This window comes from Manis javanica, chromosome 4, assembly GCF_040802235.1.
Source record: "Manis javanica isolate MJ-LG chromosome 4, MJ_LKY, whole genome shotgun sequence".
In the NCBI taxonomy this organism is placed as follows: Eukaryota; Metazoa; Chordata; class Mammalia; order Pholidota; family Manidae; genus Manis; species Manis javanica.
Genome location: NC_133159.1, coordinates 80,927,103 through 80,953,674, shown reverse-complemented (window position 1 = coordinate 80,953,674; position 26,572 = coordinate 80,927,103). Strand labels below are relative to the sequence as shown.

Genomic DNA, 26,572 nt, shown 5'->3' with positions numbered 1-26,572 from the left:
TCTTTTAAAAACTGATTTAATTATGAGAAAATGAGCCAGAAAATTGCACAGTGCCAAACAAATCCTCTGAATAAACACAAGGGCTCATTTACCAGCATCTTTTTATATTTATCTTTCAAATAACATTTTATCTATTGAACCCAACCTTTACTGGCAAAAATTAGAATACATGGGTATTTTTATTGTTTCATATTCTATAAACAGAACTGGCTTTCATTCCTGAAGTTAAGATGGTGACTATCATTTTGCTTCAGAGAAAGTTTTTAATTGTTTCCTCGTATTTCAATTAGCACCTCCCAAAATCCAATGTAAAAAAAAACAAACAAAAAGTGAAAAAAAATGCAAAACACTGCTATTTCACTCAAAGATTCCTGTCCTCCATTTCATTTTACCAGCCCAAGTACAAATTCGGAGAAAAGCCTCATAAGTCCTGCAGTTTCAAACTCCTTTTGTAGCGCATCCAACGATGAACACTCTTTGACTTCAAATGCCAGAAACCTGCATTATACAAGAGAAATTCATGAATATGCCTAGATTTGTCAGAGTATAATTATCGATTCCGTTGCTTTTCCATCTGCAATAGTACTAAATTATACCTTTTGTGCTCTGCCTGTACTTTTGTCTCAAACAGTACACTCATCATTTTTTCTTTGCATTTCTTTCCACTTGAATCCACATCTACTTTGGAGGTTTTCTGAAGAACCAGGTACTCCTAAATGATAAACAGTATGTTAAGTACATATCTTATTCTGAATCACAAACTCCTAGTTTTAAAAAAGCTAGAAACCTGCAGGCTTATTTCCATGCTTGAAAAGTACTATCTTTCTGAATCAAGCAGTAAGGAAATTACACAGTATTTTTACATGCTTGGCAGTATAAAGTACTGATGAATGCAGAAGCAAAGAAGGATGTAATCAGACTACTCAAGATTTAAATCTGGACTGGACAGCCCACTGGATCTGATTCTGGGCTGGTTACCTAGACCCTTGGTGCCTCAGTAACCTACTCCATAAAATGGTACTCATAACAGTACCTACCTTAGGGAAAGTTATGATGATTAAGTTAGCTGACACATGCAAAGTGTAAAAGGAGTGCCTGGCATATAGTGCAATGGCACACTTAGCACCAGCTGTCATCATTATTCCCGTTTCAGTGTCTGAATGAAGTTAACAGGCATAGCACTTGCCATTCCAAATTGGATGGTATCTATAAATATGTACCTGTAATTCTCAATCCTGATATACAGTCATAAAAATATAACAGAAATATTTATATTAAATGGCATTTTAGGGACAGCCAATAACAAGTACAATTTTCTCTATATTAGAAAGATTCTGATATGAATAAATGCTTGTTAATTAACTGATGGGTCCAATCTGAGTCATAACATCTGTAAAACACTTAGTTTAATATGCCTGAGAAAAGGCTTAAAGAAACAGCTGAGCCTTTGGGAGAAGTAAGAGCAAGGAAATTAATTTGTATTCACTTTGCCAGGCAGTATTGTCCCCAAAAGGATCAAGTTTTATAGCTACACTGGAAGTCACCTTAAAACACGTGGTTCCTTAGTCAAAACCCAATCCAGAATTTGAATGAAGTTTGGATTATTTGTTTTGTCTATATGCCCTAAACCAGCACTAATCTGGTTAACCAAACGCCAAACAAGTTTTGTGATAAGAGCCCATCATAAAAAAGCTACGTTATTCCACAAATCTTTTAAGATTATAGGTTGTGTAAGCTAAGTCTGTTTCAAATAAATTCAATTTGTAAATATTCTTGACTCAAACCCATCTGAAAGCGTAAAACCTCTTAAGTGATTTGTAGCTCTTTTAAGATTTAAAATATAATAAGTAGCTTTCCTTGTATGGTCCCACATAAAACAGGTTAGATATGGTTAGAATGAGAACTTGAAAAATCTGAAGATGATGATTTTGAAAGCAGCTGCTGAGACAAGTCGGGTGGAAAGCAAGAGTTAGGTAGGAGGTGACAAGCTGACAGCCCTGATGACTCTACTTCCACCAACACCGAAACCCGCTTAGGAGGACCTAGCTCCTCTTTCCAGGGATGAGTTACCAAACCAAAGTGTCAGAATGCATTTTTAACTGCCTAAAAGTTAAAACTTTTGCAGAATACCCAAAAATATACACCATGATGTGCCTAACTAAAGGAAAAAATATAAATATGCACAAACTTGTAGTGCACATTTATAAAACTGAGGCTCAAAGCTAATTATAGACATAGACATTTTTTGGCACATTTTTTATAACTTCTCATTGTCATTATGTGGCATGATTTTTAAAATATACTCTACTTCTCCTTCAAGCTTTGCAAGTCTGTAGTTGTAATCAGAAGTTGAAAACATTCTTTTCAAAAATGGAGCTCTGTTAACATGGGAATAGTGGAAGCAGAAACATCTTAAAGATTAATGTGTTCCATTGTTATAAAACATACTTATAACACACCATTTTAGCAGAAAATAGCCAAACTCATATTCAACATTAAACTTTTTGGCACCTTGAGGCTGTTTCTGTCTCCTTGTAGTAAAATCAGTATTATTTTACCCAGGAACATCAGTCTTCCTGTGAGCTTTAAATCGGAAGCCCATTTCTCCACAGTTTTGACGTATTTGGCCTTTGCTCTCATGTGATCCAAATGCAAAAGGGTCATCCACAATCCATCACCCACTGTCACACTTGTTGCAAAAGTACACTTTTCGCTGCCACTTTCAGTTTCTGGTTGGTTGAGGATGTGCCTGAGATTCTGCTGAATCCAGAGAATCAGTTCGTGAACCATAGGTCCTGACAAAAGGTTCTCTGCTTGCTCAAGTAACTTATCTTTCACAGTCACAGCCTGGGCCCTGGTCAGGTGTTCAGAGTGAACTGAGATGCCAGGCAGGCATGAAGGGTAACTGACCGGTAAGTGGAACACTAGTTCTAACGGTACATCTGCATCCGTAAGTCCTTCAGCTTTTGTAAGAATTTTGAACACGGTCCCATCTGTTTCTGGAAGGCATTCAAAAATAATGATTAGATGTACATAATTTGAATGGAACACTAAAGTTAAAATTTTTGTTTCAAGAGTCAATTTATTTTTCATGTGAAAACTTAGTTATTTTATGAAGAGATACATAATACTAAGAAAGCCATGGTTTACAGATTATTCCCTTCAACTGTACAGATATTCATGAATTCATGCACATCAGCATCAGGATTTCACTGGCATTTACACTTGCTACTATCCCATTTTTTATTCAGATAACCAGAAGGATTTCTCATCATAAAATGTTTTTCTACTTCCAGAAACTCCTAATTGACTCATATAGACATTTTTAAAAAACAGTATCATGTATATATACATAAAGTCAGGATTTTATTAAAAAGGTGCACACTAAATCCAAGGAAGGTCATTTTGTGGTAAATCCAAGTCAAAGCAAACACTGGAATCCTGTGTGGTTACAGGGTTGCAGAAAAACTAATGACTGTGACTGACACAGTAACTGCTTGGACCTCTTTTCTAACTTCAAATATATTAGTACCAGTGTAACATGAAGGCAGCAAGATGAACTAAAATTGGGTGAACATCAGTTCAGCCATAGCTGGCTCCCTAAGAAAGGGTGGGGGGAGCACACATGGGATATGAGATGAAACACTCTGCTCTCTTTCAGATTTGCTCGACTTCCCCCCTCTGATGTGTTCCATACCATTTCACCCCACTTTTCAAAAAGTTGATAAAATGTCAGGCTGATTCATTCTGCAGGGGGCAGAAGCACACAGATCAGAATCAGAGTAGAACAGCCTGGGTGCAGATGAATTGCTTTGAAGCTCACTTGCCTCTCGCTGCCCTTACTTCTTTCTCCACACGCTGTGTTTCAGTCTCCTTCACAAGAGAAGCAGTCAAACTTTCTCATTTTCATACCTGGATTGCTGCTCAACAGCCTCCACAACTGAAACCTGAATGTATCCCCATTTTAAAGAACCTAACAGAACATTAAAATGGCTTCCTAGCTATGTGATTCCATTTATATAAAAGCCGTTGTTACAAACACGGGTTCACACAGGACCAAACACAGCTGTTACAGTTTTTTCTTTATTAGACTCTTCAACATCACCTGCAAAGTACTCCTATTTTAAGACAACACAGTAACCATTATGAGGATCATATTAAAATGATACAGCCAAAATTTGTTTCATGTAAGTAAAATGCATACTGCATAAAGAAAAAATTTTCCAAATTTAGTACATTTCCTCTACAATCCATCACGTTTCTCAAAACCATTCTTTCTTCCATCCAGTAACTTACTCTTTAAAAAAATTTTTAATATTAAACAAGCTCCCTATCCATCAGTTGGATAGGTACATTTCACTACATGAAATGGGCATTATAAATGGACCTACCAACAACATATGACCATCAGGCTGAATAAACTCTCCAGAAATAATCATCTAGGGAGTCTTTCTCTCTCAAAGGCAGGCATAATTCCTAAAGATCTCCATTCATTCATCATTCAACACTTAGTCACTGAGTGGTCTTCCTTGACTTATATTCTACACTTAAAAATTCCTGTGTTTATAGACATATATATATGGCATTTCTGCATATCTTCCAAGCAAAGGCTACTGACATCTTTAAGGACATTTATGTAACAGCCTTAGAAGCCAGAGAGCTTTTCTCTGGAGGTCAGAGGGCAGGTCCAGACCAGCATAAGAGAGAATATATTCCTTCATCAGAGAGGATTGCTAACGCCACTCTTTTAAAATTAAGGGGTTCCTAAGTCCAGAGTCTCTCAGCTGACAAAGACGCAGAGTGTGTGCAGTATCTACACGGGCCTGCCTCCACATCGCCCCATGGGGCTTCAGGGACAGGAGAACCAATGTGGACACGACGTCCATGCTGCCTGCCGTGCAGTGGGTAGTAAACTGTCCAAATCCCCTTGGGCAGACCGCCTCACGGCTGGCTGGATCTACACAAGTATGCTCAAGCCATCTAGCAGCCGCTGCCTTGGCTGGTGCTTAGGAACCGCAGGGCTGCTTGGTAATACATAGTTGGGGTTTTTCACCACCTCACTCTCTCCTTTTCACTCTTTATCTCTGAGAAAAAAAGGCCTTCCTCCCTTCAGCAGCAAGCCCTATCGGCTCTAAGGTAGCGTTCCAATCATTATCACTTCCCTTGTGCTTGCATTTTCTACCCCTCCAACTTTTGCTTCTCTTCTTCTTTCAAAATATTCATTTTCTCTTTGTTAAAAAAAAAAATGCTACTAATTCCTTAAGATACAGAACTTTCTCTGTCCCTTCATTTTCAGTTTTCTTGAAATATAAATGCTCATCACCTGCATCCACTTTCCCAAGAACCAGTCCCTCTATAACTATTTGTACTGTGGCTTCTCCCATCACTTTTCTCTGAAACTCCTTTCTCAATTACTACCAGTGACCTGGTAATTGCTGTGAAAGGAAAATTAACCCAGCAGGCCGGGGTTGCTCAAACCCTACACACTTCCAAGAAAGGCCGTCTTCAGGACTAGACCTCAGCCAGCTCCTGAGAGATGAGCTCTGAACCCTTGGGATATTCTGCTTGGTAAGAGTATTTTTTGTATGCCTGAGGCCTTTGGCCACATGGGAGCAGTGTGATTAAACAGTGTATGCTCATAGTGTGATTTATAATGAACCTTCCTACTCTGGGGCTGGAGTCTGCTGAGTTGCTGAGGTCAGTCATGCATGTGGAGAATGTCCATGAGACTAACCCCTAACGAAAACTCCGGACACTAAGCCTCCAGTGAACTTCCCTCAGTGACACTGCTTTTCACAGGTTGTCATACATTATTGTTGAGAAGTGAGCACGTCTGTGCAACTCCCGTGAAAAGGACCCCCGGGAACTTACACCTGATTTCTCTTGCACTTTACTCCATGAGCCTCTCCGTTTTGCTGATTTTAGTTTGTGTCCCCTTGCTGTACTAAACTTAACCACGAATATACCAGCTTTTCTGAGTCCTATGAGCCCTTCGAGCAGCTCATCAGGCCTGAGGGAGGTTTGGGGTCCCCTAACACAGCCGTACTCAGAGGCTTTATCCTGCCCCACCTTTCCACAGCATCTGAACCTACTGAACCAATTCTCCTTCTCAAAATTCTCTCTTCTCTTGCCTCCCAGACACCACATGGTCCTTGTTCTTTGCCTACATCTCGGATCATTCCTCTATTGCACTGTCTTCTTCTCCTAACTCCTAAATGCATTGGCATAAATTAAAGCATTGTCCTATGAACAACTTTCTTGTTCCAGTTACCCATACTTGAAATCTTAAAGTTACCTTTAACTCTTTTACCCCCTCCCTGCTCATGCTTCATGTTCAATTGCCAAAGTCCTACAAGTTCTCCAGAATTCCTCTCCTTTCCATTCACTCTGCCATAAACCCCTAACGTGGGCCCTTCTATGGTTTCTGGAATAGTGGTCTCCTCACCACCTGCCTCTCCCCAAACCAGCTGATCCTATGCCACTCTCCTAGACTGACAAATTACACATTCCTCATCTGGCACCTAGAGCCAGCCTACCACAACAACCTCCTTTTCCTTACTCCTTGCTTCAACTATTCCTTGCTATGTCCTGAACAAAGGCTCTGGTTTCCCATCTCTGGACCTTGCTCCTACTATCCTATCTGCCAGAAAGGCCCTTAATGCTACACTTGCTGCCTACTGAACTCTTTATAAAACCTCTAAAGCACCTCTCTTAAGTCTGTCATGTGATTTCCAAAGTACTTTGAACTTACGTGTGGTGTTTTCATACCCAGAATTATTATGGTGAACCAAACTATTTCCTTCATCCCTGGAATATCCCTATTTTCTTTTTAGATAACAACCAAGATGTAATTTTGCAAGTTACAAGAAACTTAAATTTTACAGTTGTATACCTCCGAGCATTAGGCACTAGCTCAGTCATGGGTCTCAAGGGTACAGAAGTCCTTGGTGCCTGTGGGAAGCTACAGAGCAGCACAAAGACATCTACGTTCTACTCCCCAGAATCTGTATGTTACCTTGCATGGCAAACAGACCACTGCAGATGCATTATGGGAGATGAGCCAAGACTATCCAGTGGGCCCTAAAGGTATCCCAAGTGTCCTTACAAGAGGGGCACAGAGGGAGATTTTACCATAGAGGAAGGCGACGTACTCACTGAAGCCAGAAGCTGTGCTGCTGGCTCTGAATATGGAGAGGGGTCCATGAGCCATGGCATGCAAGGATGCAGCTCAAGCAGCCTGCAAAGGCAAAGACACAGGGTCTCACCATGGCTCCCCAGAAGGAGGCCTACGGACAACTTGATTTCTCCCAGTAACACTGACTTCACACTTCTGAAATTTCGTATTTTGGAAGAAATATGTATTGGTTTAAGCCACCCCACTCGTGGTAATTTTTAGAGCAGCCATAGGAAACCAAAACGGTATCTGTACCCGCAAAGCAAGCTTTTCCCGCAAACGAGAATCCCCTTCTGAACAAACCCCTAAAACCCACAGTGTTCTCCAATCTCTGCCATGTGAACACCCACCTACTGCTCCCCAGCACAGTGAACTACCTGGCAAAAATAAGCTGTCTGGGAAGAAAATCTTGGAAGGCTACTGAGCTGGCCATTCAATACTGGCCAATTTTCACTTCTCACTTTTAGTAATTTTCCGGTGCCAGTCAGCAAGTAGAAAGGCAATGGTAGAAAATCCTGACTTGAGCCTTAGAAAACTATAAAATCATTAGTTATACATTTGGAGGAAACAACTGCTCCAAATTTTTCAAGAATTGGAAAGGATAAACTCTCTTGCTGACTGCTCTTCTTGGTGACTCCCCGCCCCTCTCCCAAACACCCTGGGGCCGCAAACTGAAATCACACAAAATGATGCTACCTTGAAAGAAAATGAAAAGCTCAATAACATACCCCATTCTGTTATTTAATGTGATAAGAAAACCGTACATTCTTTTAAAAACTAATTTTCTCCCTAAAACTCTAGAAGTACATATATTACTCTTCCATTTCTCATCTGCCTTAGTTTGCACATGCAATTAAACTGGCTCCTTTTCATCTCAGAATTGTTCATGTAACCATACGTACTGTCAGTCTGATTTTTTGCTGTTTTTTACACACACACACACAAAAGAAAACAAAGCTGCTTCTATTTGCCTTAATATTATTAAGAGCTTAGAAACAGAGTGATTAACAGAAAATAACTGTGCTCTAAATCTAATGTTAATTTCTGCCCCTTCCTGGTCCCCAAAAACTACTTAGTTATTAAGTTTACTCACAAGTTCATCATTCTCAATAAACATCTATGTCCTAGAAAACTAAAATTTTTGTAACTTCCAATTCATTCTAAAGATCCTGCCAAAAGAGGGTCTCTGCCTCTGGTTGAAGCTCATATACATATTCTCCAGTTGTTGTTAAGTAAGTTATTCTGCCTTATCATAAATGTACCAATTTCATAAATAAAACAGGTTGCAAACCTTATTCTTATCAGTACATGAAAGAAATTACACTTCCAACCTCACTACAAACAACAGATATTTAACCTAGAGAAACTGAACCCTGAGAGAAATGAACCCCAAATTCCACACCAATGCTATTTTTAAGGACTTGCCCTACTTCAGAGTCACACACAAAAGAAAGTCAATGCTCTCCCTCAGCAGAGGACACTGGAAATGGTAAATAAAACTTAAGAGAATGAGTTTTTCAAGATTCATTTAGAGCCCACTAAGAAATAATTTCTATTCCCTAACAACTGACTTTCCTTATATTTGCTTTATTTTTTTTTGCAATTTTTATATGTCCTCAAAGTCAGATTAATTTCAGGAAACCACTAAGAAGCCCCCAACACTCTCATACTTCATTTCACAGAACTTTCTTTCCTCTTGCTCCCTGGCAGCTCACCTCAAGTAGGTATCCACTAGTGATTGTTTTCTCATGATGCATAGAGCTGAATTTGTATATATGTTTAAAGTGTGGTTACAGGAAAAAAAAAAACAAAAACAAGAAACAAAAACTAAAGAAAAGCTAAAAACGGCAATTCCAACCTTTAGACGTGAGGTTCAAGGCTGAATTGGTTTTACAGGGGTGAACTCAGTACTGACAATCAGCGGGGAACAGAGCTGAGCAGATTCAAGGGGTCAGTGGGTGCTGGTCACAATTCATTTCACAAGAGGGTCCAATCCGATCTGAACACTAGTGTGCGTAGAATATATAAGTTCACTCTGCAGCTACAGTGCAAACAAATTATCTGATATTGGGTTTCATGTACCTCCCATTTTACAATTTTGACCCATAAGATAATTTACAGAAATGCAACTCCATGCATAACAAGTGTTGACCATGGTAATATAATCTCTGTGACCCTCAACTTCCTCACCAGGAAAAGGAAGATTTACAACAATACCAATCTCACCTGTCTCATAAGTGAGCACACACTCCCCTTCAGAATTATTCTGAACATAAGTTGGGTCACACACATCTTTTTCTGGGTGCTCATTATTGCCCTCTCTCTCTGGATAAGTGCTAATCCTGCCCTCTGAGAACTGTTTGCTTCACGCAGCAGCCCCGTCTCTATTAAGGAACATGATTCAGGGCAAGGTCCATACACTCCAGGGCCTGGTGAATTACTTAACCAGCCTGAGCATCCATTATCTTCTCTGTAAAATAAAGCTAAGGGTACCCCTCATTAAGTAGGATGCTTAATGGTTTTCAGAATGTTCTGGTATCAAGCTTATATCCTGCACCCCAGCTGACAGTGACCATGAGAATGGTAGTCAATAGCTCACTTTAGGTTTATTGTGGCCTATTAAAGTCCATACTTTACCCTTAATTCCCCATTGGGAACATCAAACATCCCTATTTCAATCACTGAATTATTCTATTCTCCAATGAATCTTTCCGCAACAATGTGACCCCATTAAACGTGGGACCTGGCCTGTCTACACTATTCAAGAAGGGGTAAAATGCCCAATTTTGTCCACCCACAGTCCTCCTTAGGAGACAGAAGCGTGGTGCTTACATAATCTGTACTCATAAGAGAGAGTTATACATGATGCCTTTCACTATGAGCTGGCTACAACTATGGCAAAGAGACCAACATGTACCTAAGGTCTCTGAAAGTCTCAGCATAACTTAGCCCAGCTAACCTGAACCCAATTATTCAGGCTCTCCAATCTTACGGCCTTAGCTGACCCCTGGGTCGGCAGCCTGCGGCTTCCTGGGCTATCTCACACTGGAAGTACAATTTCACCACAATGTTCTTCTGATTCTAGGGGCTTAGCAGAAGCTTATTTGGGGGAGGCCAGGAAGGAACTGATGGTTTTCAGAATGTTCTGGTATCAAGCTTAAATCCTGCACCCCAGCTGACAGTGACCATGAGAATGATAGTCAACAGTTCACTTTAGGTTTATTGTGGTCTGTTAAAGTCCATACTTTACCCTTAATTCCCGGTTGGGAACATCAAACATCCCTATTTCAATCACTGAATTATTCTATTCTCCAATGAATCTTTCCGCAACAAAATGTCCTAGGTTGTTACACTGAGTTCTTTTATAATTCAATTACTTATTGATGCCAGAACACTGAATTAAATTAATTAGGAGGCATGGCTTGAAAGCCATGCTCAATTTAACAGCAGATAAAGGGTTCACAGTGTTCTGGACATTAAGAAGCTGCTCTCCTTTCTAAGCTTATTTTTTTGGGTTTTCTCTGACCTGTCAGCAGTGTCTTATGCTCAGCTGTGTATTTATGACCAGACCACTACCGCTCCATCCCCTTAAGGTGTGATGAGAAATCACAGATTCATTTTTCCAGGCCATTCCCAGCCAAGCCAAAATAAATTAAGGAAAACCAGTGATCTCTTCAAATAGCCTGCCTCAGGCAGAACTAATTATCAATAAAGAGAACTATAGAGATATCAGTAAGATGATTAAACATTTCCAATGCTATCCAGAAGAGGGGGGTCAGCAAAACACTAAAAGTGAGTAAATGATTTCAGTGGATTTTAAACAACTGTTTCAAAAAGATCCACCGTAGGCTAGGCACTAAAAAGCAAGCAGCTCCAGTACATTGCTCGGTTCAGTGTCTGAAACATAACAGGGCTCAAGGAATGAGTGGAGACGGGTAACACAGGAAGAGTAAGAGAAAAGGAGCCCACCCCTGCTCTGTGTGAACAGCACGGGGCATGGACACCATGAAACCGTCTTAGTCCTACAGGGCTTTCTCACAACACCCATAACTTTTTTAGACTACTTTCTTAAAGGTCAACCAATTTATGGTCAGAAAGACAATTTTAATAGTAGCTGAAACCTAACAGCAGGCTAAATCCCATGCCAAAAAATTTACATAATGTTTCTGAAAGCTAAGTGAAAATTGAAAATTATCTGCATCACTGCACTTTTTCATAAACCTCATTTCAGGCTTTTACTTAATAGAAGTCACAGACCCAGACAGAGTAAGTTTTAACCATCATCAAAAAATAGCCAAAAGAACCTCTCTGGACTGTAAGCTCCTAAAGGAAATGGGTGGCGTCTCTGAAACCTTGTCAATGTCTACTGACATCAGTAAATGTGAGCTGAATGATTAATGCACCAAGAGCCTGGATTGGCAACCACCTTTCAGGGAACTAGAAAAGCATGCGAAAAGCCATCAATTAGGACATATGAACGAGAAATGGTTCGGAGTAAGTGATGGGAGAATTCAAAACTCCATTCAACTATTTACTGACTACCTACCACGTGCATGGTTTAGGTACCTGGAGTTTAGTGCTTACAAAGCAGCTCCTTGTCCTGCAACTTGCAACACGCAAACACGAGTAAAAACTGTGGTGAGTGTTCTGAAGGACACAATGAGATTTGGGGGGTTTCTAGCTATGCCTCTTTTTAAGGTGAGCTCTGAAGAGTAAGTACAGACTGGACAGAGAAAGCGTGCGGGAGCGCGCAGGGCTGGGCGCGGGGCGCGCGGGGGACGCAGCCGGGCGGGGCGGCGCGCGACACAGGGGCCGGCCGGCGGCCCCGAGCCCGGGCGTTACGGTCGCGGTTCACTGCAGAGTAGCCAGCTGGGGCGAGACGTATTCACGTCTCGGGGGTCGCCTCCCTATCCCGCCTGCTGCGACACGACTCCAGTCCCGGTGGGCTTCACTCCATCATTCAACCCGCCGCGTCCCCAAGTGCGGACCCCGGGGCAGGAAGCCCATCTCGGTGGCGGGGACGGGAGGGCGCCTGGGCCCTCCCGCGCGGGGTAATCACCTGAGCGGCTCAGCACTTCCCACTCGTTGGGCCCGCAGAAAATCGCGGCCAGGGCCGAGAGCTCCTCCCGCGCCGGCTGCGCCATGGCCGCCCGACCTCGTAGGCCCCGCGCCTCCCCTTCCGCCGCCGCCGTCCCCACCAGTCACGAGCAGTGCGGCCGGCGGCCACCGGAGGGCGCTCCGCGGCGCCTCAGCGCGTGGCGGGCCGGGCGGGGACCGAAAGGCCCTGAAGTGCCGCCGGGAAGCTCCTGCCTACCAACTCCAGATGGCAGGCTCAGTCCCCATTCGGGGACTTTTCCAGGAGGCTGACGGCTCCGTGGCCCGGGCAGGGTGCCTCCCAGAGGCAGCCGCTCAGCCCAGCCGTTGCTTTCCTGACGGAGGCAGGCCTTCCAGCAAAGCCCCAGATACTTTAACTTCAGCCCACGCCTAGAACATTGATCATCCCCGCCCAGAGTCGGCGGTGGGCTGCCGGGGTGGAGGGCAGGCAGGAGGAAAGGGGCTTGGCGTATAGGAAGAAAGCAGCAAGCAAGGAAGGGACCAGAAGAGGTTAGCCCTCCTGCTCGAAGTAACCTAGGTGTTGGGGTACAGCAGTCACAGAACAGACGACGTTCTCTGCCCTCGTGGAGCTGTCAGTGACCTAGGAGTCCCCGACGCCGAGAAAAGGTCCGGAGCAGTAACAACCCCCAGATGCTGAGCTTTAACGGGCGCTGGGACTTTGGACCGGGACCTGATTCCCGGGACCTCTATTAACGGTCGCAAAAAGGGCGAGTTGGACCTGCCGGCCCTGCATTCTAAGGATGTCACTGGGGTGGCTGGGACCTTGTGAGGAGCTCTGCGCCAAGACGCTGGGAGCAACGTCATAACGTTTCCCATTTGTCTCCTCGCTTCACCTCCCTGCCGACCCTGGCCAATGAAATTCCTCGGCCTTTGGGGCCACAATCAAGGGTATAAACGGAGCAAACGACATATTTTCAATCAGTACAAAATACAAAATAGTGTGACTCTTGAAGCTTAATAATGAAATGATCATCCTTTAATCTAGCACTTAAACTTTAGGAATTTGCAATACCAAATAAGATGGGTCTATCAGTCAGCATGTTTTACTTGTCCATGTGTTTTTCAGATAACAATTTAGAATTGTGCAGCTCTGAAAGGTAGCTGGTCTAGTTCTTGGAGGCCCCATAATTTTTGTTTGCATCAGAAATAACATTTTTTTTAAATAAATTAGGGAATTTAGATAGCTACACAGTGACCCCTGTCATTGACCTACAGAAGTCAGAACAGGCCTGATCTTAAGACTCTGAAACCATGTTACCATCCTCAACATCATTCCCACTAGTGCTAAAAAGGGACTTTAAAAAGGGAATGATACTGGTTTCCAAGAACAGAAAGGAAATCTAACAAGATAGACTGCAGGAGAGAGATTTTTCAGAGGATACCATGGGATTTCAGTGACCCCAAGTAATTAAGAGCACTGTTGTGCAAATAATTGGAAAGACAACGGTTTATTTAAACTCATAATTATCTCTGATGTGGCCAATTTGTTTAGTAAACAAAAAAAGCTTCCTTTGAGTTATATCCAAGATAGCAGCAGTTCAGTAGGTTCCTAATTAGCTGCTGAAGACTTTAGTGAACAAGAGAATAAATTTTTAATTTAAAATATCACTAAGTTATTTGATTTTAGTTCGAAGTCTAATGTTACTATTAAAAGTGGTAAGAAAATATTAGTTTAGTTATTTGACTTATTTACTAAAGATAATCCACAAAAAAACAAATAGTTCATATCTTATTTTTAATTTCTCAAATTCAATATAAGTACTATGAGTGAAATAATACGAACATTAAGACTACTGTCAGAAATATAAGGAAGCAGTTGCTGAAGCCTACTGTCAGCAAGGTGTCTGTGAAGCTAATGTAAGAGTACATCAATCTATTTAAAATTTTCTTGTCAATAGGTTTCTTCTTTGGTCTTCCTTTCTCTCTTGATTTCTGGACCTGCTTTTCATACTCTATTTAGCATGTTTAAATAAAAAAGTCCATATGAATGTCTCTTAAACTGACACTATCCTACGGCGTGAAATCGCATGAATAAGTTCGTACTCTGACATTTGGAAGTAATCATCACAGAGAAAGTATAATGTCAGCTTGATATTTCTCACACTATGAAAATATCAGCTACATGTCAAATATCTAAAGCCTACCTTAATGTAATAAATTTTCTTGTATTCACAGGCTACTGAAAATTTTAAATATTTAAATGTGGAATGAATGTCTAGACATGGGGGTGAATGTCTAGTTACAGCGCTGTCTTCTCTCCACCCTCCCACCCTCAATGATTTGCTCTAACAGTATTACTTATACATGCAATTTTTCTAAATAGTTTCTTTCCCAAAATCATAAGAAGTTTTAAATCTCTCACCTCCAGTTAAAAATCACTAGCCCAGGAGATAATTAGCTTAATTTTTCTGGGAAAACACTTCTACTACCTTTATCATGGGTAAATAGACTTAAATACTAAATTCTGTGACTGAAATTTTAAGTCAAACCCTCCTTGGGCATAGAAATGAGAACACAGAATTTTAAGAGTATGAGGAGACGGCAATTGTTAGTATCATGTCAAAAAAGCTGAGAAGGTTAGTATTGGGATGGAGTGGGATAAGGAAAATTATAAAAGTAAAAATGTTCCCAAGAACCACTAAATGTAAATATTGTTGTTTTCATTTAATGTCTCTTTTAAGACATTAAGTGCCAACTTGCTAAATGAACCTGAACGGCAACAGTTTCTTTTTTTGTCTGTTTTTGTCTGGTTTGTTAAAGGGTTTCTCTATTTCCTCATTTCATAAAATGTTCCTGGGCACTCATTCACTGTTGCTCTGTCTGGTCTACAAGCTGAGTGTTGAGATACGGAAATGAAAGCAATAGGCCCTTGCTCTCAAAGACTTCAGACTTTGGTCTAGACAAAGAAATACAATGTGGGACAATTACAGTTCTTTCACCATGCTGCAGGTACATGATTGACCACATTGCCTTACTGATGTGAAGTCCAGTATCATGGTATAGCTGAAAGCAGTGGGGTGCTGGGATAGATGATATCTCCCATGGCTGCCCAAAGGCGAAATACCTTTGTAATGCTCAGGAACATAGTAGGCTTCCAAAAGTACATAAATTCACTGGCACTGGTTGGTCATAGTTCTTCTTATTCTGTTACAGGGTGCAAGTCACACATTAATTTTTTTACTAAGATAAAATAAAAGCAAATAAAATCTGTGAATTTGATACAGACTCTGTAATCATCCTGTTCTGTGGAAAGATCTGCCTCTACCACATCCAAGTCAACTGTACTCCCTCCAAAAGATTGTTTACACTCTGCCTGTGAGAAGCGTGCTTGATTCTTATGCCTGAGTGATATCAAAACAGTTCCAGCCTGCTTTGTGGGAAAATATCCTCACGGCCCAGGTCTGTAAAAGTTCAATGCCTTTTCAATGTTATAAAAACAAATCTTCAGTATCATTAGGGCTTTAGGGCTTGTCTGTTTAAAATAATACCCAATACTTAATGTTGATTATTACTATAAATGGATTCTTTTTATTCATTATATTTTCCCACTGTGTATTACTAGTGTAGCCAGTTTTTATTATTTTTGTAGGGGGTGGGACTGTGTGACTTTTCAAAACCACAAACACATGAAGGGACTACAAATGAGTAAACTCTGCCATTTTGGCAAAATAGATTCTCAGTGGCTGAAAATTGAAGGAGAGAGGTATATCAAAAGAGCTACAAGTATGATTGAGAAAATCAGATGGATTTCTTCTTTTAAAAATTGGAGGGCCCTATAAGCAAAAGATGTGTTAAATCCAGACAGAAGGGAGGAAGAAGGGGAAAGAAGGGGAGAAAAGGGGGGAAGAAGGGGAGGAGCAAAGAGGGAAAATGGGAAGTTTAATACTTGAGAAGACAATAGGAAAACAATGGTTTTTATGAAGTGAAGAAAACCATGGGTTAGAAATTTAGCTTCATTTCTAGAAGATTGATTGATTTGCTTTTTAATCAATAGAGAGATCTGAAACTTTATTCTATAAAAATATGAAATCTAAGGATTGCTTCAAAATAATGTATGAAAGGGGAAGAAGCTAGGGTATGGATGGGGATGAGTTGACCACAGGTTCGTAATTGGTGAGGCAGAGTTGTAGGTACAGAAGGATTCAGTATTTTATTCTGTCTACTTTTGGGTATTTTATATTCTCTATAATAAAAGTTAATTTTTTTAATATTTTAAATATATACTATTTCAAGATAATTTGAATTTTACATAATGCTCAATTAAGGAAAAAAATGACAGAAATAAGTGGGAAAATAGGAGGGAAGGGAAAAGAAGAAAAGAACTAGATCTAAGTAGAGAGAACAGAGTTGGTAAGAGATATTAAGAGAGAGGAAAATAGGCTCTAAAGTGGTATGTTCAACGAATATACAGTTTAGGGTTAATTCAAGTGAGAAGCGCAGAACCTGAAACTCCAGTGTCTTGACTAGATACACGTGGTTTTCTCTTTGAGGGTCAAGGGGAGGGAGGCAGGCAGAGCGGTGGTGCCCCACAATCTAAGAACCCAAACTCTTTCCTTTGCGTCTTTGCGCTGCACAGCTTTGATTCCCACAGTCATGCCGTGCGTGAACCGGGGAGGCCACTAGATCTCCAACCACCAAATCTACATCTGGTCAGAAGACTGAGGATCTGCCTGATGCTACTGGCTATAATTAAGTCGCATGACTGCTCCCAGCTAAAAGCGGGGCTGGGAAATGTCATTTTTATTTTGGGAGGTCATATACTTCATATACTCAGCTAAAAGTGGAGGAAGGCATTATTTTTATTATAGCTTTCTTATTACAGAGAAAGGGAAAGCACCATTAGGAGACAGCTGGCAGTCCCCACCACATCAAGTAGAGTTTTGGTTAAGAGATTAAGTTGTTACATAACGTAATTCTGTGGAGCTCACCGTTTCACCATCCCTTGACCCCCAGAACTCCTTGCACTTTGTGTCACTGTCCCATTTTGTTTTTTCCATAACATGGACCATTATCTGAAATCCCTTACTTGTTTACATGTGTTAGTGGGTGCCCCACAGACAGCAGGATCGGTCCCCCACCAGCTGCACTGACGCACAGATACCAAGAGGGTTTATTGAACACATGTGAGGCTTCCTGGGAAGAGCAGAGCAATTCAGAATAACCTGCATGGAGGCAAGGGAGAGCGGCTGTAGTGCTCATCATGGTTAGCGGGTGGAGCCAGAATTAGAATTCTCTTCTGCACTGCTGGGGTTTCCATGGTCTGAGCAAGGGGCTTTCTTACCCACTTGCCCAGAGGCAGGATAAAAGGGGAAAAAGACAGATGGGGCTTGAAAGCGGTCAGCAATCAAACTCAAAAACAGTCAGACACGTTTATTGTCTATTTCCAGGGGCCGAATCTGTCTTGTTCACCTCTGTATATTCCCCCATGTAAAACAGTGCCCAGGAAATTAGGAATTCAATAAACATTTGTTGATATAAATCATTTCATTGCAATGTTTATAAACTCTTCATACAATACTTATTCAACGGAGTTATGGAGCACCTTCTATATGCTAGTGACTTTTTGAGGTCTCAGACATTATGTGACCAATTAAGTACTAACCTCCAGAAGCTCCAAAACCAGTCTGAGTGAGGCACCAGCCCTTCCTGGGGCGGGATGACGACTGTCCTGCCGGGTGAACCGAGGACCAGCAGAGAAGGCCCAGGAGGCCTGGTTTGGCCATCGTGTTAGAGGTTCCCCAGCACAGGGTCAGGGAAGGATGGAGAAAGCTGGAGGAAAAGATGACTGGGAAGAGATCTTTGTTTTAGTTCTTCAACAAGCATTTATGGAGTTTTGTCAGGTATTATGCCAGGTCCTAGGGAAACCGCGGTTTTCAACACAGACCTGAAAGTTGTAGTGTAGCGTGGGAGACATGTCTTAAAAAATCAAACATTTCATAATCAGCAGCTTGTTGAAATCGTGGGAGTAGATTGCCTGCATCTCGAGAATTTCACAGTGACAGTGATATATTTCCCAACAATTGGGACAATGAAGCCCTGGTCTGCCAGTTTCCCTAACACAAAAACTGGATCAAAACAATAGTTGCTTTGTGGTAGGCTTTCTGTACTTCTCTGTTGTTTATACTTCTTTGTTTCTTTCTCTTTTTAGTGGGGAGAAAAATCAAGCCAAGAAAACAGAAAAAAATTTTGCTTTGTGGACTATTAGCACTTGGAAGACTTTCTGCCTCTCTGTCCTTGAAAATTAAAAAATTATCTAAGAATAGAAAGGCTGGGCTAGAATACTTTGTCTATTGTAGTTTCAGACAAAATCCTGCCTTACTTACGTGATTCTGATTGCCCTTTGAACCACTAATCAGCCAGTAATTTCTTCACTGATAGTTTCATTAGTTTTAAAAGGATCATTATACTTCTGGAAGAAGCATAGCCAGGGCTCCTACTATTGGGGTCATATTACCAAATACTTTGTCCTTAACGTCCTTCTCCTTTTTTCATAAAATACTTTCCCATGTCTTTGCCTGGTGAATTCTCATTCATTCTTCAGGTCTGAATGCCATCCCTCCTTCCTGAGTCTGAGTTGAAGACCCCTCCTAGATTTCCCCACCACTTACCAAATTTAAACACTCTCCAAACTGCATTATAATTTGTGTCTATCACCCCAGTAGAGATGAGGGCGTGTTCCTGCTCCACCCTTGGCCGCATCTTGAACTCTCAGCGCACTGACTGACCTATAAAAGGAACTGATTATCTGCAAAATAAATCAAGAATGAGTGAAAGCATGGTGATAGCATCAAAGTAAATAAGATTGTAGCTTGTTTTTCTTATTACCTCTACTCTATAATAAATTCCCACCAGATTTGATTAACCCTTGGATGTTGTTAATACATATCGACATTAAATAAGCAGATTACTAACTATGCCTTTTCTTGAATCACACTCAGAGTAATAGTGAAAATATGAAAGGGGAAAGGACACAGTGGATTACTCTAAGGAAGCCCCACAACTGCGTAGAGGGGGGTGAAAAGGGAGAAGCATGTTGTTACCTTTATAGCAACTTTACATGTGAGCAATAGTCGCCTACAGCTGCCACTAACAAAAAAAGAAAAAAATAAATTTAAAGTCATCACTACAACTAATGAACAGTATAAAGTTTTGACATTATTGGGCTAAGTCTGGAAGTCATGTGGTGGGTATGCAGTATTTATGTCCCAAACTGAAATGGGCCACCACATGGTATCTGATCTAGCCTGGCTAGAAATATATCATATTTCCACCTGAATGTGTGAATAGGGTATATTTCTGTTTACCATTCAGGTTAATATTAAGCCTTTCAAAATAACAAAGTCACTTGATGACAGGGTAGTTACATATATCTATATATATAACAGTGTAGCTGTAGTAATTAAAGACTCCAATTTTTCACTGTATAACTCATGGTCACTTAAGAAGTTTCTTATTTTCTTCTTTTCTTTTTCTGATACTTCAATATGTTGTTGATTTATGGCTTAAATTAAAAGGCCAGGTAATGATGAAGAGGAAAGGGGGATTGATTGGAAATCGGCCCAGGGAACTTTCTGTCATGATAGAAATGTTCAATTTCTTGTTTAGGTTGGATCTCTCTCTCTCTTTTTTTTTTTAGAATATTGGGGGATAAAAAATAGGTTAGTAAGTTCATAATACTTTCATAAAATTCCTTTTTTTTCTGAATTTGAGCTGAGCATGTCCTCAACTTGAAAATTTAAGGAAATTACTGTTTTAAAAAATCTTTAAGCATTGCTGCTATTTGATTTGTGTTACCACCACAAATCTTGTCAAGAAAACACCATCTCAAGCATCAAAAGGTTTCAAGTATCTTCAAATGGCACCAACTTGTCCCCAGGAGTGGGATGTTAACAGAAGTGAAGAAAACCATTCTTTCATTTAGGGCAAGTTGATTTTAGCCTAAAAACTCAGCCTACCATCATCTGTTGATATAAAAAAAAATGTGACTGATACAAGTACACCTCAATTTACAAACTAATGAGTGGTTATTCAAATACTTTTTAGTGCACTAAGCAAGTTCATTATTTCAAGCAATCTTGTGATGACTTTTTTTTATTTTCCCAAGTGAGGGACCTGTAATGATGTGGGCCATCTTTACCATTTGTACATCAATTCTTCACATGCTAACATCTCTGTACCATTGAAGACACCTTATATTAGCAATTAACCAGGCAGCAGACAAGCTTAACATGGCTTATACATGCATTCACTTGTTTTCCTTGATGCCTTGATTTCTGGTAAGATTATAAAATAAGCAACATCAAAACCTGCAAGATGGCAGACTGGATATTAGCAACTTAGAAAAATCCTAAAATCCTAGCACTAGTGAATATCTTTTCTTAAAGAAGCATTGTCTCACTTGTGCTCTTGATAGAACAAAGAATGATATAAGTGGACAAACACGGACACTGATGACTCGAGTTGCTATGTGATGCACAGCTGTCAGACCCAGAATGTGAGGGAAGTTTAGGAATACTTTAACTGGTTAATTTGCTTAAATCTTCCTTTTTTATGGATGCACAAGAGTGATATTTGATAATGTACATCTAAGTCTCAAAAGGCTTTTCCAAGAAGTATAAAATAAAATTTCAAGTGATAAGAAAGTGAGCCATAGTATATTGGCAACATGTTTTCTTTTGTAGTGGTATAAAATAATGACCCATCTTAGCATCTGATGGCATCTTAGATTCTATTAAAGCTGATCTTTGCATTTTTTATACGTTGGCTTTTCATCCAGGGGAATGATGGAAGAGTAGTCAGGCAAGACCTGTGATCAAATATCTTAAATGTATAACAATACCATTTATTGAATAGCTACTATAAGCCAGCTGTTATGCTAAGTGCTTACATTTATCATTACTTGGAATTCTCCCCCGAAAGGCCTGAGAGTTACTACTGAACTGATTTTTATCCCTTCAGAGCACTTAACATAGTAAGTCCAAGGTAAGTTTGCAGTGCTTGACTTTGCACCTAGTTCTTGATCTTTGTGTAGAAACTTCTTGCCCTGCCTCTTCCCATACTGGTCTAGGAACCATCCCCAGAAGTTCAAAGTGAAAACTTTAAGGTGGAGCGAGAGAGAGAACAAGAATGCCAGCAGCATGCTGTTCAGGTTGTTCTCGAAGACGCTTCGCCCTTGATTTGGTGATCCAGCAACTCCTTCAATTGCGTGATATACCCCAGAATCCTAACATCAAACCACCCTCTTTGTTCACTTTAGTTAGTTCTATTTGGGATTTTATCGCTTGCAACAAAAAGCATAGCACCCTAATCATTCACTTGTTTTAATGCGTAAGTTGTAATCCACTTACACATTTTACTAGTAATAAAAAAATATTAATCCTAACACAGCCAGAGTTTGAGCCCTGCTGGCTCATGTCACCAAACTGTGCAAACAATGAAGCAAGCTGTTTCAGAAGCCCCTGGCAGCCCTGGAAGACCCTGATTCTCTTCAGGATTAAACTATGCCCTAATCAGTAGGCGTGAGAAGCAGTGAAATACAGTGTGAAGAGCACAGGACTGTTAGCCAGCTTAGTTTTCCTCTGAGTAGCTCTGTGTTTCAGCACAAGTTAACTCAGAACTCAATTTCCTCAACTGTAGAAAGATGTAAATTACAAAATGATATCTAAGAGCTTCTCTGGTTTTAAAATTCTTGGCTCCTGCACAAATTAAAGCCATTCAGATATTGCCTGGGCTATTATGGGTAGTAAATCTAGTGGCTATTATAGCCAGTTCCACCCATACTTTCTTTGATAAAATGTATTTTTTCTTAATTTAATTCAAATTCAATATTACCTAGTGATATGCTTAACAAAATTAAATTAAGGTAAGAATTTTTAAAAGACTATAAAATGCTTAAGGATGAAATAAAAGAATAAATTGATGTTATAAACCTCATCTCCAGGAAGTATCTCAGGATAGTTTTCATACTATAAGGCTGTGACTCAGGGAAGAAAAACTGCTAAATTCTAAAAATGGTGCACTGAGCCTTTATTCTTACTCCAGAATAATGGCATACATTCTTGAAAGAGAAGTCAGATCTTTAATATTAAGTAATAAAAAGGAGGCTGAAATGCTTTTGTTTTTTCTTATGGACTATTGATTTCAAATTATAATACCAAAATAGAATATATGATTAGCATTTTCCTAAAATGATAACATTAGAAAAACCACATTTTAATAAGTGATTTATAATTATAAAAAAAGGCTTGTATATTCAATCTCAGATAATTGATAGAATTTTACAAATCACAACCTAACTCTAATATTAGCCAAAATGTAGACTTGGAAAAACAAATCATGGAATGTGTTTGGAAAATTATATTATTAAGGATTTCTTCTAAAAGCACTAAACCTTTTTTCCAACAAAAGTAGAATTGATTCCATAAATGGCCTTCAATTTCTAAAGTAGTTGAGGAGATTCTCCTCAGTATTTATTTACTGGTGTCATGGAACTCTCTGGAGCAACTGTTTCTTAACTCAGTATTATATATGGCTTGTAATTTTTTGTATCTTTTATGATATTTAACTTAATGATTCTCAAGAAATTTTTCCAGGACCTAATTTCCCTCATGTGTTGATTACTTTGGGTAATGTTTTAACAAAAGGAAATCAAGTAAAGGAACAAAACTATCTTTACTGAGTACTAATTATGTGCACTTCCTTAAGTATTCACACCAACAAAGGAGGGTTCACAGAACCGCTGCGTGAATACAGGATGCATGTCCACCTGTCTGTGACTACCCTGGGAAGGGCTGCACAAACACTACTGGCTAACTCAGGAATACTCAGTACACCTTCTACAAGGGGAAAGTTTGCCTTTCAAAATGCATCAAGTTAAACTTCTGGCTCCCCACCCCCAGATCTCCAGGCATTAGGGCATCTTCATTATTTACATGTAGTAAGGCCCAGATATGGTGCTAGTTCCAATAATACATAAACGAGTGACTGTGAGCACTAGGAGGAAGCTGCCTCCCTGTGTGGCATGCCAGCAGCTAGCAACAAATATTGGACACCAGTGCAGCTCCGGCCCAACCCGTCTAACAAACGTCAGGCATAAATGCCTGTGCTGGCTGCAGCAGCGCCACATGGCTGAGGGTCAGTGCCACATGGCGACTAGTGCATCTTTCTAGGCTACAAATATGCTTTAAAATCTCTTATCTCATTTTATCCTTGAAAATTCTCTTATGCAGGCATTATTTTTTTAAATGCGTTGGTGAGAAGATTGAGACTTACAAAGGCAAAGTAATTTTCAGGAGGTCACACAACTAGGAAGTGATAAAGCCTAAGTAAAATATGGCTGCTCAACACAAACAGTTTGTTTTATTCTGTGGTTTCTCTTTTATCAGTGCTAATCATAAGGACACGAATCTCACTAATGTTAATTTGTTAAGCTGTTCTATGTATTCAGAAATGAAAAGTGGCAAAAGTGTTGATTCAGTACTTCTGCTTCATGTTATTCAAATCACTCAGTTACAAGCAGATCCCATTAAATGAGTTTTTTCTTGGACTATGAAAATGTTAATGACTAGCAAAAGAAATATGTGAATAAGACACTTTCAATATTACTTTCGTGAAGCTCTTCATTGCTCTCAATGTCTGCTGCTGTCAGCATGTTAATCTGTATTGAAAACTATGAACCAAATAGTCAACTTCCTGGATGAAATCTATCTGACAAGTTTAATCTTACTAAGCAAGGCATGAAGTCCTGAGTCTTTTATAGGAGGGTTAAAAAATCCATTTACTCTGGAGAGAAGTAACAAAGCTCTTGGGGAAAAGAATTCCAAATAATTTATGTAGCTACTCCTCTCTCAAGGAAGTGGTACCTAGCTCCTGTCTCAAGTGTGGGGCGTGCATAGTGACTTCCATCCAAAGAGGACAATATGGGGGTGGGGAGGTGGAGAAACTTGACAAACACTACCTCAACCAGGTGATCAAGGTCAACATCGATAGTGATAAATCGTGTTGATGGTGTGTACTTTTAAACATGATGTGATTAAAATGGCACTCTGAGGTTTCCATCCAAAAAGCCATAATCCAGTCTAATCATGAGAAAAGCATCTGACAAACACCAGTTGAAGAGCAGTCCACAAAAAATACCTGATCACTACTCCTCAAAATTCTAAAGGTCATTTAAAACTAGGGAAGTCAGAAACTGTCCCAGCTAAGAGGATTCTGAGGAGATACAATAACTAAATATTATATATCTGATGGGATCCTGTAACAAGAAAAGGGTATCAGGTAGAAACTAAGGTAAGCTGAGTACAGTAATCTTCTTTAGTTAATAATAATGGGTGAATATTGGTTCATTAACTGTAACAAATAAACCATGTTAAAGTGATGTTAATAACAGGGGGAAACTGGGCACAAAGTATATAGGAAATCCCTGAACTATCTTTGCAATTTTTGTGTAAATCTAAAATTCTCCTAAAAGTAAAATTAACTTTAAAACATAATTCATCCGACATTTTGGCATCTCAATAGTTGGTCACACTACACCAGGCTCTCAGTTAACTCAAAATTCCTGAAGAAGCAGAGAGTAAAAGTGAGGCCAGAATTCCCAGAAGCCGCCCTTTCTTGTTCTGAGGACACCTCTCTCCAGGACCACCTCCACTGTTAATCCCCAGGACCACCTCCACAGTTAATCCCCTCTCACTTTGCTTTCATAGCCGAGGTTCTTGTAAGGATAATGTAGATGTGGTCTCTACTTCACTTCTCACTCTTCAAACTACTGCAGTCATGTGCCTACCCAAAATAATTCAAAGTCCAGATCCAGTGGATCCTTCTCAGTCTTCACTTATTTAATCTGATAAAGATTGAGGTATTGATCACTCACTTCCTTAAACTCCCTGTTTCCTTACTATGGTCTTTCCTGTTCTCCTCTGAACTCTCCTTCTATTTTGCTAATATAGCAGGATATCTACCCTTCACTATTTTTTATTTTTGCCTTTTCTAATTTGATAAAACTTAAGTTTATGGTTCTACAGAAGGGTCATTTGAGTAACCTTTAGTTATGCAAATACAGGGTGAGTAGATACCAATTATTCTGGAAAAAGGTTTTTGTTTATTTTTTTGCTTAGCAAAAACTTTCTCTCTTATTGGTGTGTAGAGAAGGTCATTGGAGAGGATGTGACCCAGTCCCTATAGGGAACTAAACCAGGAAAATAAGACATCAGCACAAGGACCCCAGGATTCTTGGAGGTGGAGAGGTAGGTATAGTAATTTCAGCACAGGGTGGCAGAATGTCCTCCAGACCTAACCACCCTGCCATAGCTATTGCACATGTGGGAAAACCACAGAGCATCAGTGTGAGTGATTTTTCTAGGTTTTATAATTTATTGGCCCATGATTATTCATAGCAGTATTTTTGATCCTTTGCATTTCCGTGGTATCAGTTATAATATCTCTTTCATTTCTGACTTTATTTATTTGAGTCCTCTTTTTCTTTCAAACCAGAACTAGATAAATGGACAGAGAACTTGCAATAGAGTATCTAAGAAGTACCAGGTAGTCTACTTTATTGCTGAAAGATCAAGTACGCAGAAGGAGTAAGCCTGAACCAGAAAACTGGCAAAAAAAAATGGTTTATTTCAAGCCTACCTCCTTGGCTTTCTTTTCTTTCTCCTTGAGAATAACGGTTTACAAAGGTAATGAGTGGTAGGTGCTAATCAACTAGGACAGAGAGTATCTATTGTAGAGTTCAGAAGGGCAAGGATCACAGTGTGTTGGAGCCACCAGGGAAGTGGTGACTGGAGCTTGGTCTTCAAGGATGGATAGGATTCAGATGAAGTGGAAAGGCGAGGCTTGCTGGGCAGAAGGAGACACCATGCACAAAGGAAGCAGGAAGCACAAGGCCACTATTACTCCTGGGTTTCACAGATGAGAAAACTGAGGCTCAGACAAAATAACTTGTCTAAGGATACACAGTTCATACATTACTATACTGGTAATTAAATAAAGCTACTTGATATTGAAGGCTACCTTGTTTCCCCTAGAAAAAGAAAAAAAAGAAAAAACCTGGTGTCTTCTGATACTGTTCTGGTCACTGAAATCTTTTCTCCGGTCTTAGGCCTCAGCTATCACTCTTCAGCCAGACGCCTCTTCAGTTTGCTGATGACTGTGGTTGCCTCACCCAGGTCTGGGAACTGTGGCCCGGGAGAGAGAGCAAAAGCTGAAAAAAAAGAAAAAAGTAGGTAACGCCCAATTTATGGCACCACTGTGACCCACACAGTTATCTATCAGACGAGC

The 26,572-nt window shown here is 40.1% G+C and overlaps 1 protein-coding gene across 5 annotated transcripts; it reads right to left on the bottom strand.

Moving 5' to 3' along the window:
- RWDD3 (RWD domain containing 3) lies at nt 1-26,480 on the bottom strand. 5 transcript variants are annotated; one of them, XM_073234323.1, is made up of 7 exons: nt 26,342-26,451; nt 19,330-19,375; nt 18,898-19,034; nt 17,892-18,074; nt 2,512-2,999; nt 597-712; nt 1-498 (listed from the first exon to the last, which is right to left on the bottom strand). In XM_073234323.1, the coding sequence occupies exons 3-7, from the start codon at nt 18,986-18,988 to the stop codon at nt 384-386; spliced, it is 993 nt and encodes a 330-aa protein (XP_073090424.1). In that variant the 5' UTR covers nt 18,989-19,034; nt 19,330-19,375; nt 26,342-26,451; the 3' UTR covers nt 1-383. The 5 variants fall into 5 exon arrangements, with proteins under 5 accessions (XP_073090424.1, XP_036853876.1, XP_036853877.1 ...); XM_036997981.2 differs by lacking the exon at nt 19,330-19,375 and having other exon boundaries at nt 26,342-26,480; XM_036997982.2 differs by lacking the exons at nt 17,892-18,074; nt 18,898-19,034; nt 19,330-19,375; nt 26,342-26,451 and adding an exon at nt 12,234-13,197 and having other exon boundaries at nt 2,512-2,993.
- Between the last annotated feature and the right edge of the window lie 92 nt (nt 26,481-26,572).

Bases quoted from the DNA above. Each gene is read 5' to 3' on its own strand.
- RWDD3 (XM_036997981.2), bottom strand. From the start codon at position 18,988: ATGCGGCCAAGGGTGGAGCAGGAACACGCCCTCATCTCTACTGGGGTG. The intron at 18,075-18,897 runs GTAAGTGGTGGG...ATCTCTTCCCAG, and splicing joins TTGGAGAGTGTTTAAATTTG to TCATCTTTTCCTCCAGCTTT. The intron at 499-596 runs GTATAATTTAGT...TGTATAATGCAG, and splicing joins GTACAGGCAGAGCACAAAAG to GTTTCTGGCATTTGAAGTCA.